This window comes from Terrapene carolina, unplaced genomic scaffold, assembly GCF_002925995.2.
Source record: "Terrapene carolina triunguis isolate 2854851 unplaced genomic scaffold, T_m_triunguis-2.0 Scaffold94, whole genome shotgun sequence".
Classification (NCBI taxonomy): Eukaryota; Metazoa; Chordata; order Testudines; family Emydidae; genus Terrapene; species Terrapene triunguis.
In genome coordinates, this window is record NW_020664445.1 from 596,618 (window position 1) to 608,948 (window position 12,331).

The 12,331-nt window shown below is 40.1% G+C and overlaps 1 protein-coding gene across 2 annotated transcripts in view; it reads left to right on the forward strand.

The window, feature by feature from the left end:
* The window catches only part of SLC44A1 (solute carrier family 44 member 1), a 96,058-nt gene that overhangs the window by 51,696 nt on the left and 32,031 nt on the right, over nt 1-12,331 (forward strand). For both annotated transcript variants that reach the window (XM_026650856.2, XM_026650857.2), the window contains exon 4: nt 6,262-6,398. In XM_026650856.2, coding sequence (XP_026506641.1) covers nt 6,262-6,398 — 137 coding nt within the window. The remainder of the gene's footprint in view (nt 1-6,261; nt 6,399-12,331) is intronic.

A 12,331-nucleotide genomic window follows, 5' to 3' on the forward strand; every position in this document is an offset into this window, starting at 1 on the left:
CACCAAAAATTGACTGTCTTTTTTTTATTACAAAAAGAACACAGCACAGTTTCAATATGCTGTGCGCTGGGAGACAAACCCCTGGAGTGCAGTGAAGACCTGACAACCAGTTCCAGACCAATCTGCCTACTCTGAAGAGGTTGCTTGCCTTTTAGAGCTTTGCCAGGATTATGGGGTTAAAATTATCTTGATGTGCTAGAGTAATTGGCAAACAAAATTATGAACACATTGACAAGGTACAAGTTGTTCAAATGCCAGTCCTGACTGGTATTTGACCTGTACGATCTTGCTGCTTTGGCAGAATGAAGATACTATAGTACAGATGTGGGCAAACTATGGCCCGCGGGACCATCCTGCCCGGCCCCTGAGCTCCCGGCCGGGGAGCCTAGTCCCCGGCCCCTCTCCCACTGTCCCCCCCCTTCCCCGCAGCCACGCCACTGCGCGGGCCGTGCTTTGGCCCGCTGCTCCCGCTGGGCAATGTGGGGAGCGCAGCTGGCTCTGGCCAGGTGTCGCGGCTGCAAGCTCCTGCTGCTGGTAAGAGGGTGGGGGGGGGGGTTGGGTAAGGGAGCGGGAGGTTATGGGGGGCAGTCAGGGAGGAGGGGGCGGTTGGATGGGGCGGAGATTCTGTGGGGGCAGTGAGGGGATGGGGAACAGGGAGAGTTGGGAGTGGGAGTCCCGGGCGGCCTGTCAGGGGGCGGGGGTGTGGATAGGGTTCGGGAAGGCAGTCAGGGGACAGGGAACGGGGGGGTTGGATAGGGGGAGGGGGCGGTCAGGGGACAAGGAGCAGGGGAGATTGGATGGGTTGGGGTTTCTGAGGGGGACAGTCAGGGGGTAGAAAGTGGGAGGGGGCGGGGGCCAGGCTGTTTGGGGAGACACAGCCTTCCCTACCCGGTCCTCCATACAGTTGTGCAACCCTGATGTGGCCCTCGGGCCAAAAAGTTTGCCCACCCCTGCTATAGTATATATCCTTCACAAAAACTACAAGAAGAAATACCCTGCTTCAGAGAATTATCAGCCAGTGACTTTCAAATGCTAGCAAATTCTCTTGATCCCCCAGAAGCAAAGACTTTAATTAATGGGCTCTTTACTCAGTGCATGCAGGTAGCAAATGGACAAATGGGAAGTTTGTAGCATACATGCAGAGAAAATACATGAGCTAAATTCTAAATGACCCACCCAGAACTGGTATGAATTGGGTGAACATTTTAATTCATCTTTCCATTCTTGCAATTAGATGCTTGTCGATTGCAGTGAACAGTGGTTCTGCACAGTGCTCATTTAAACGTCTAGAGATGTCTTGAGGGATGACAGGAAATCAATGAAATCTACAAACGTAGGCACATACAAGATGCTCCAAGCCAAGACAGACTTGTATATTGTGCTAGCTTGCTGCACAGTTAAAGGTTAACTGATTGTGGTTTTAAAATAGAAGAACACAGGATACTTGGAAAACAAAACAATATCTTTGCCTCTTCTCACTTTTATATTTAACTTCTGCTAACTTTTTTTCACCGTGACTGAACAGGCATGGATGGGGTAATCGGGCATTTGCCCAGTAAGCCTATTGGTCATGTGAAGGGACTGTTGATTCTCTCTCCATTTCTTTCCTTGTGTGACTTCATGTTAATTTAAAACCATATATTTCTGTAGTAGCTCGGATTTTTTTCTTTTTTTGGGGGGTGGGGTTGGAAAAGTAGGCACTAAAATACACACACACACACACACACACACACGGCAAAAAAAATCAATGTTACCATGATGTAAACTTAAAAGCAATAATAGTCAAAGATGAAAAAAGCTACACTTGAAACATTTTCTTTTTCTGTGTTGGTTTAAATGTATATATTTAAGCTTGTTAAATGTATGCCACAAGATATGCGCTTCGGCAGTTAACTTCGCTGTGAACTTGAACTTTCATATTCTGATTTCTGAACATTTAAACCTGTAGCTTTGATATTACAATTTACCTTTGAATGAAATTTAAGAAAAATTATAGATGTAGGCATGTACTGATGAAGAGTTTAAAATTCCAGATAGTTACTGGGGTTGGCCAAAAACTGGGCATGTCCACAATTACATCAGTTTAATCAAGTATTTTTGCCTCTATAATTCTCCTCCCTCTTCTGATATTTCAGAAGTTTTTTTTTCTATTGGTTCTCAAAAAATGTTTTGGATTATGAAAACACTCCACAAAGATCTTGTAATTTCATTAATCCAGTATGTTGGCTGTCTTAAAGCATAGACCAACTTTACACCTCTAGTATGTATAGGTTTATTATGGTACAATTAATTATTTTCCTGTTCCTGCAGTGTAATCTTGAAGTGAGTTGAACCAGCCCAAGTAAGATAAATAATGACCTTTGTTTGCGTGGCTGACTTAACTAGTGTACTTTGGATTACTTGTATCCTTCATGTTTGGAACTATAATTTCACAGTTCTTTAGGCAGAACTGAAATGGGTTCTGTAGTGACTTACCATGGATCTTCATTGGTGCCAGAGGTCCCTGGGTGCTTTAGATTTCCTCTGACATCTTTCACTGAGCCTTTCCCACTCTGTACCCAAACCTCACCCCAGAAAGTGAAAAGCCATGAAGAAAACAAAACTCAAACCAGCTTTGTGCTCAGTCAACTAGCTGCCATAAGTGGTCATTTAAATCATTAGAAGAGGTGGGTGAACTCTCCTGATCTGCACTGGGAACAGTCAGTTGGATTCAGGTAATTTTTACAGGGCAATGTTAATGAGCTCACTGACCTGTTTCTACTTAGCCATTAAAAATAGCAGACCCTTCCTCCCAACTCCCTCTAGCTCAAGACCTCCATGGTATGAAGCATTAAAAGAGCACAACAGTGATCTTAATAGGAGAATCTCTTTTGATGGCTCAGTGTAAAGAGGAAGAAGTCTATCAAGAGCCACTCAAAGCTGTGACATGTTTAAAGGGTTAAGTTGATTGGTCAAGTTCTCAGACTCAAGTTCTCAGAACTGACACCTTCTTTCTTCATCTCAGCCAAGATTGCTCCTGGCCGCTGGAAAACTGTGATCACAGGGAACGGAGTCTCTAGAGGATTTTTTAGACTAGAAGATAAAGAGCTCTTTAAAAGGGGCTTCAAATCTTCCCCATTACAACGGTAATATTCATAATATCAGCACGTAGAGCCCTCTCAGTCACCCTACTCCATGTTTCATCCAAGAGACTCTTCAAGAGTATAGACAGGAATTCTAAGCAGCTCAGATCCATTAAATTAACTCTGGCTTTCCTGTACAAGAACCTGTGAAATGCTATTTTCTGGTGTGGATCCCTATTCTGCAACAACCTAGCCTGCCAACAATATGTATCAGCATTCCGGGACATGCCTCCAGAAACAATCCATTCGTTCCCTCTTGATGTTAAACTATTTGGTTGCATCACCCAAAAAAGCATGCGAACAACTGACTAAAATCATCCCTAACCAGTCTCGTCCAGGAGCACAAAGTGACTTCAAATATTTTGTCACAATTGCAACTTCCAGTAGTATGAGAATCGCCAATTGCTTCACTCTGCTAGGACCAGAAAAGTCTTACGAAACACCAGTCAGAGAGGCAACCCTTGAATAAGTTGCTCTTCTGGACACAAGTCATGTCAGTTCATGAACTGGGGTCCCTCTTAGAAGAAGACTGAAGAAGTATTTTACTTCAGGTAGGTTTCCTACAGAAGTCTAAGAGCCCCCCAATCTCAGGAACCCAAGAAGTGACAGTGTTGGACAGCATAGTGAACTTACGTTGCTTTTCTAATTCCAGAGTCAACTTTTCTACCTTAAGGGCCTGATCCTGTGAGGTGCTGCGTATGACTCACTAAAGTCAGTGGGAACTGAAGGGTGTTCAGCACCTCACAAGAAGCACTCCGTAACTCTCAAAAAGTATGATTTAAGGTTGCAGACACCACCACAGTTTCCAGTTTCATTCTGAAGCTGTATTGAAAACTTTGCCTGTCAAACGTACTCTAAACCAAGGAGTACTGTAGTGTTTAGGTTATATGTATCTATTCAATAATACGATAACAGAATGCTCCTATTAGGAACATAGATGACACCATAGAGCTATGCTATACCTGTAAATTACAGGACCAAGCTCAAAATTACAGGATTTTCCTCATAAAATAATCTCTGTAATTTTCCCCTTCCATTGAAACTGTACCTCTCTACTAATAGCAAGAACTCAAATAAACAAAGGGAGTGGACTGTCTCTCCTAACTTGCTCTTGCCAAAGGATTCCCGATTCAGTTGTGCTGCTATGTGTTGTTATTCCTGGTATAGTATCTCCGTGAAAGCTATTCCCCTTTGGGGGTAAGACTAGGATTACCACCTGTCTTGTATATTTTATTTTTCTAGTATTTTTTTAATATTAGTATTAAAATTCTAGCTACTCAAAAGTGTTTTAAATAGTGGAGATTGTGCTTTTGCTGAGAGAAATGGGGAATCAGAGGCTTAATACACATGTATTACTATGTGTAGTTACCTTTGAAATCAGCTGCTGGATAGAATGTGAAGTTCAAAGTTTCCAGTTGTCACAGCCCATAATGTTTGTACAGTATTGGATGGATATAGTATGCAGGGGAAACAGAAATGAAAAAATAATCCAAGGAGTGGAGGATAATACCTAGGGAGACTGAAAGCACTATAGTTTCACCAGGAAAAAGAACATTCAGGGGAGAACATGAGCAGTTTATAAATACATTCAAGTTAATATAAATGATGACAGGGATTGATTCCATTTCAGAAGGTAGGACATGAAACTAGAAACTGAGAAATTGAGGCTAAATAGTAATAACTTTTGTACATTGAGATTGGATAATAGAACTGACTACCCAGAGTGAGGCACCATCACTGCATATAGTCAAAATGATGTGAGAAAAGCCAGGAACAGTAGAGAGCCTATGTGCAAAGGGTCAGATTGTATGACACAAGTGATATTTTCTGTTCCCACTATCTGACACTGTGAATTAGACATAGCCTGTTCTGATTATTTAACAATAAACATACACTTGGACATCTTTGCATTTCCCATAGAGGTCCTTTATTAGTAATGTAGTTTCAGAGGTATGGAGTTAAGGAGTATGGTGTAAAACTTACTGAGGATCTAACAATTTTCAGTTCCTCTTCACTTTTAGCAAGAAAGTGCTTTTTGTCCTAAAAATAAATAAATAAATACATAAATAAAACAAAACAAAACCCTCAAGGAATCAAAACCAGCAAAACTGTTTAAATGGTCTGTAATGGTATTTTTGCTAGTGCACTGGGCTGAGAAGCATTTCAACAGTTGGATCAACTGAAAAATATTTTTGCTAGTGTACTTCATCATGTACCTGTTGCAAAATCATTTAACTGTCTCCAAGTGTACTATGATTTGAAATAGGCTTTCTGAGATCAGAAGAGATTTTTCATCAATGTGTTTAATAGAAATAGTACATGTTCTTAACGTTTTGAATGAATGAGACTAGCTCCAGAGTTAGGTTTTGAGATAAGACATCTATAGGAAGGAGATGTTTGCTAGGGAGTTGATAAACAATGCACATTTCACAACTTTGGGTGTTTTTTAAATCATGATAGAGTTCATGGAAAGGCGATATTTTAAAATACTGCACTTACACAGTAGATAGAGTTACCTGAAATAGCGCAACAATTTTTATGCTTCTAAATAAATACCAAAATGATCTATTCAATATTATGGACTAGTGGTGTGAAAAATCAATTTAAAACAAAAAGCCTGAGTTATTTGAGTTACGTACGTTTATTAAAGCATCCTGAGCTTTCTTTTCTTTTCATTTCTTTTTATGGTATACATACAACCTTTCTGTTTTGTTTTTTTTCCACTTTGTATTTCAGGGGAAAAGACTGGAGATCTTCAAGTTATGTTTCAAACAGGAGTTAATGTTCACAGCCTGTTTATAACTGTGGAAGCTCGTTTATAATAGAAGTGCTGAGGCTGTACAAACAATGCCACTTGAATGTACTGAAATCTGATCAAATGTTTTAGAGTATGCCCATTGTACAATATCAGTCTGTACATTCAAGGATCCTATAGTGCATACATTCAACCTCTATTAGTTTCTTTCTGTATGTGCTTATGCCACATTGGTATTGTCCTAAAATAAGGAATCCTGAAATTGTTGTTATGGTTGACATTATTTGTTGATGTCTTGGTAGAATTTTTCTGCTAGAAACAAATTAAAGTTTGTCCTTACAATATAAATAATTCAGCCACTTGTTTGTTTTTTTCCTATTGTAGGTATGTGTTCTTTTTGGATCCATGCAACGTAGACCTGGTACATCGGAAGATCAAATCCATTGCCCTGTGTGTAGCAGCTTGCCCAAGGAAAGAGCTAAAAACTTTGGCTGATGTTCAGAAATTTGCGGAATCTAATGGTATGAGGAAAGCACATCCATTTTTTCCTCTGGAGCCAAATATGTTTGTTTAGTATTCATAGATATAAGACAGATAAAGATGCCTCAGACTTAGCAGAACTAAAAATGAATTGACAAAACATGATGGGAAATACCAAGGGGAATAGTCTCTAGTATTTTTATAAAACTAAAACCTAATGGTAGCCATTTGTCCTGCCCTGTTATCTACATGAATCTCCTTTTTAAAGTTCATTTTCTTGAAGAAGAAAAAAAGGCAAGACCTAACAGGAACTTGACCAAAGCGGTTTTACATTTTATGGACCTGTGCCCCTGCATTCTGGAAGCTCCCTCAAGCTACTGCTCCAGGTAGCCTTCCTACACTGCTGAGTCATTCTAGCAAGAATTGGATTGGTGAGATCAGTACTGCTATTGAACTGCACTGGAGCATGGTGTCTGCCAATGAGTGGGTGGTAATCCTGTTTTCATTCAGTACTGCAATGCAATTCCCTATTTTTCAACATTCTTATTGTATTTTGTGTGAGGTAAGCATAAGGGAAACTATACGGTTGAACGAAACGGACTCAATTCCTCTCCTCCCCCCCCCCCCCCCGAGAACTGTTCTGCTTTGTTATCCATGGTGATATCAATATGACCACCTTAAGGCATGCTGGAATAATTATAACAGAGTTAAGTGGAAGTGTAGACAAGCCCTCAGATAGGTGACCAACTTTGGGACTTTGAAAGGTGAGGAAGCCAAATGTAAATATTTGGCAAAAATCCCTTCAAATTGTTCTGTCATTCAGCTGTCATTACTATGGTTAGTGGGTTTTTTCCTTAGACCTTGGCACTTGATCTTTTTGCACCTCATGGCAAAACACTTCTGCTCATTAGCTGATAGTGACAGTGTTACTGTTTTGAGCACAGAGCAGAGAATTGTTTGCCTGGGGCCCCATTTGGTGAAGGCAAGGAGGTGCTGACTTCCGTTAACTCTTCAGTTTCAAGTATCCGAGAGTGGCTTTAGTTTGGTTACCTCTCATTTTTGTCTTATCTGATGTACAGTGGCCTTCTAGTGCAACTAAACTGAAGAATTCAGTAGGAGAATTTCTTCATCAGAGCCTCTTGAAATATTTAAACGTGGCCACTTAAGCCTAGTGTCTTTCTCTTGTCTTGACTAGTGTTGTTTTTCTGTGTAAGTCTAACTTGTGCTGGGAAATCAAAATTCCCTTATTATCCTGTGATAACTATAGTATATTTGGCATGACTGTCTTTGTCGAACTGAACCAAAGGCTACGCGCTTTGCTAAAATTTACTGCATCTTGTGCTAAAGGTGATCCAGGCTAACCAAAATTCCTTGGCACTTGCTGTATAAAAAACAAGAGCTTGTGAAATGTTTTAAAATTGGTATTAAATGGAGTTGCCTTGGTTCTTGTAAACTTAGACCAGGGTATCTGAAGTCTAGCACTTATTGCAGGGAAGTGTCAGCCAAAAGTACTCAAGGGCTCTGATCCCTGTTTTCTAATCCATATTCGCTCAGTGTGACCATGGGCCAGTCATTTTAGGTCTGAGGTAAACTAATTATAATGTTAATAATGCAGAATTTCAAAATAAAGTAGATGCTGAATCTAAACTGAGTTTTCATGTTGTAACTAAATTAGCCAAAAAAAAAAAAAAAAAGTATGTAACCAGAGTACAAGATCACTGATGAACACTATGCAAGATTGTGAGAATATAGTTATGGCTTAGAAATCGTGTCATCCCCTGCTGGTACTTCTGTTTAAAACTACACCTCTACCCCGATATAACGCTGTCCTCAGGAGCCAAAAAATCTTATTGCGTTATAGGTGAAACCGCGTTATATCGAACTTGCTTTGATCCGCCGGCGTGCGCAGCCCCACCCCCCCGGATCGCTGCTTTACTGCGTTCTATCCGAATTCGTGTTATATCGGGATAGAGGTGTATATCAACTGTTTAGGATCGAAAGCTTGATTCAGTTAAACTTGTATTTGCTGGAAGTTTACTGCCTGCATTCTAAATGTTATGATAGTGCTGGTTACAGCTCCGTAGTTAAGAAAAAGGTTGAATCTGCTTTAACCCAGACTCAACTCAACCTTAAGTATGAAGAATAGCGTGTCCATGCCAAAATTATGGCATCCACTGAATACAGGATATTTTTGAGAATTTGAAAGTAAATCCATTAACTAACCTGGGTTTAAATTAATTCGGAATGGAGCCTTTAAGAAATTTAGTGTTTGCTTGGTGTCAGACCTTGTAATGTCTCAGATGATCTTCATAATGGAATAACACATTCTTCAAACTTTCTGCATTGTTTGCTCTCCATTGAAATCTTGTTCACAGGCTACATCTGAATAACTGGATTGTAATTAAGCTAAATTAATGACTGTTGTATTTAGTTAGGATTGTATAATATTCCCAGAAAAGAATTAGATTAAGGTTGGAGGAAGGTTGGAAATACTTATATGTACGTTAAGATAAGAAACATTACAGGGATATCATAACTATCCCAAAACCAACTCTCAATTTCTTGGGTTTATAACTTTTCAGGCTAGTGTGTTTGGATTTTAAATTTAATGTGTGAAAATGCAGTTAAAGGACCCAAACAACCTTAACTCTGCCCTGTAGTGACTCCATGCAATCATCGAACAGTTACCATGGATGCACATAGTGCTTGTTGGCCAGATTGAATTAAAATAACTTTTTAAGACAATTCAATTTTTTTCATTTTCTTTCTCATCGTGTCCCACTGCTCACAAAAAATGAGCATGTGCTATGAAATCTGGGGTCAAAATTTCTGAAAGTAGGAACCTAAAATTAGCCATATGCTTCTAAACAAGTGGTCTGATTTGTCAAAAGTGCTGAGTGTGTGGCATCTTAACCTTCGTGGGAACTGCTGGCTGTTCAGCACTTAAAATTAGGCCACTAATGACTAAATGTGGATTTAAGAGCCTAGAATTAGGCTTCTATTTTTAAACCTCTTGGCCTGGATCTCACTTGCAGAGGTCTGTAGCCAGGCCAATCCAGCAGAGGCCCAGGTGGATGCCACACCTGGGGCAGTTACTGAAATAAAAGACTAAAGGAAAAAAGTCTGCTGCAGAGGCTGACCCAAATTAAAATAGTAAAGGAAATCAAGCTGATTAGGTCAAATTCAGGCATCTTTTTGAGTTGAGGGTGAGGGTATCGCAGATTTGAGCACAAGCCAAGAGCTACCCCACACTGTTTGTATTACACCAGTAGGTTGAAAATTGAACTGAAATGAGAAGACACACTGAATTAGTCTTCCTATCCGAGTTGGGTTCAAAAGGCCTAATCTGCTGACTTTGTAGAGATTTCTTTGGGATGGGTATGAAAGTAAAATGCACATAGGTATTGTGAAGAAACGGGAAGCAGCTGTAGGTAGGGGAAACTATTGCCTCAGTGGTCTCTGGTCTGAGCAATAATGGCCTCTTCATCTGTATGCATAATAATCAAAGCACTGCTTTGAAGCAGATTTTGTATGTGTTGGAGATAATGTGGAGTGAACTGTATATTTTCTCCATATTTTTGTGGAAATGTGCAAAGGTTAGAAAATGTTGGTTTTCACTCCTGAAAACTGTTAAGGAAATCGCAGCCAAGGAATTATTATTGAAGCTCCTGGTTGTGCTGTTAGGTTTCCTAGTTAAAGGCATGTTGCCAAGGAGAAACGGATTTTACACCACTTGGTTTCTGCCAGACCTCATATAGCCTAAAGCCATTATTTGAATATAAGTACAATTTTGAATGGCTGTAATAGATACAACTGATGTTTTGGTTTGATTGTTTATGGTTGAGTAGTACTGCATGGAGGTCTTGGGGGCATTCCTCCACATTAGTCTAGAACTGTCTGCATCTGTCAGCACTGTCTGGTACACTTATATTGAAAACAGAAACAAGTCTTTAAAAAAAATCACAAAACATGTTTGCGTTCTGCTCCTGGGAGTGGGACTATAACCAGTGAACCTTTCTCCCAGGATTGTGCTTGCATCAATAACTCTGTATTGCAAATAAAGTAAGCTAAAAAGCCACACTCATTTTTAAGCTCCATTAGAAATCTGTGGGAGTGAGGGAGGTGTGGGAGGAGAGAGAATTGCTGTGTACCAAAGGGAAAGGAAATCAGTAATATTTGCTTTCAAGCTTCTATCTACTGATAAAGAATGGTGAACAGAAAAGACAAAAGGGCTCGGGCAGCATTCTTCCTTTTTTTAAATAAAGGATTGCAGCTGACCATAAAAATACATCTTTAAGGCTTCTCTGACTCACTGTAGGATAGATAAATATTTCTTAATCTCATTTTTGAATCCAGTTAGTTGCTGTGGCAACCATGATTGGATATCTCTGCTATTCCTCCTTTGCAGTCTTATAGATATTTATATATCTGGAGACATTTATAAAGATGTAAATAATGTCTCCTTCCTTGGAACTCTCTTGTAGGCTCTAGAGAATACTCCCTTCTTTAGTCTGAATCCCAGAACTATTTAATAGAGAGCTTTAATTTCTCCCTTCCTCTGATGCTTCCTCTTTACTGGCACCTACTATATGTTCCTGTGAGACAATTAGGAGTTCAAGAAACTCTGAATATCCAACTGCCTATTCTCCCTCCCTTAAATACACTTTTAAATGTTTCTGAAAGATGCCAAGTGGCAGTGCTGGAGAATGAAGTCCACTGTATCTGTAGAACATAGTAAGCAGTACAGTCTGTCTTATTCCACCTTGTCTGTTGCTTCAATCACTACCAGCTGGAACCACCTGTAGTGAGAAGATTGTTCAGTGGCTGTGCCTATTTGATAGTTAACCTCTTTACTGTTGCCAGTAAAGGGTATCATTTGTGATGGTGAGGTCTGTGATGTTCTCATGTGTGCACCATTCCTCAGTTCACATAGGCCCCTGAATTAATGTTAGGTGAGAACTCCTTTTGATTACCACTAACCTGGACCAGATTCAAACCAGTGACCTGGAAGTGAAAGTGTCTATCTTATTACTGGACTCCTCCCCCATCTGGCCCAGCACCTCTTGATCCCATGATGGAGCATTAAAACCTGTAGTTTCTCTTTCTAGAAGTAAGTGGAAAGTCAAACTGCTTTCCTGCCTCCTCTTAAAAACACACACACAAAAACAGAAATCTCTGGCATAGGAGGTCTAAATTATGTATGTTCTTAGCGCGTACATTCTTGGTAGATTTGTTCCCTGTAGCAGTTTAGCATTTGACTGAGTATTATTGCAAATTGTCAGGTCCAGCAGACACAGAATGAAGAAGAGCTGGTCAGTCTCAATGTGTTTCTTTTTCTGATGTCCTTAGCCTTTGTGCACTTGCAAGGGCTCAAGAAAGTCATCTTTGTGAGAACAGCCCTTGTGCTCGTTCCCCATAGGAATAATTTGTCTTAATCACATGAGGATCTTCTCCTTGTCCTACAAACCTGTCTCCTTTATACAGAGTGGTTGGCAGTGGAACATATCTTACCATGTGAAATAAGTGCTCATGCAAGTTTCTGATTTGGTGAATTCTGGGGCAAATTCCATAGCCACAATTTACTGCAGAACTATGCTCTAGTATCTGAGGTTTCATTTTTTTTTTTAAGTAATGTTACTAGCACTTGTATAGCTAGAGCAGGGAACTGATCCCATTTTTCTTAATTGGCTGCTGACTCTGAAACCTAATGCAATACAAATGGCATCCTGGTTAACTGTTTACTGCTGATCATTTTGGTAGACACATTGACTAGATTTAGCTGTGCACATAAATATGGGGCAAATGTGTGGATGTGGAAGGTGGTAGTTGTAAATAACTGCTGGGACGATCAAATGAATTAAACCCTGCCCAAAATTTACAAGCGCCTCCAGGCCTACCCATCCTGGGTACCAAAAGCCCAGGTTGCCACTATCCAACTGTTAATGCCTTCAGCTTCCCTCCACCAACCTGTACA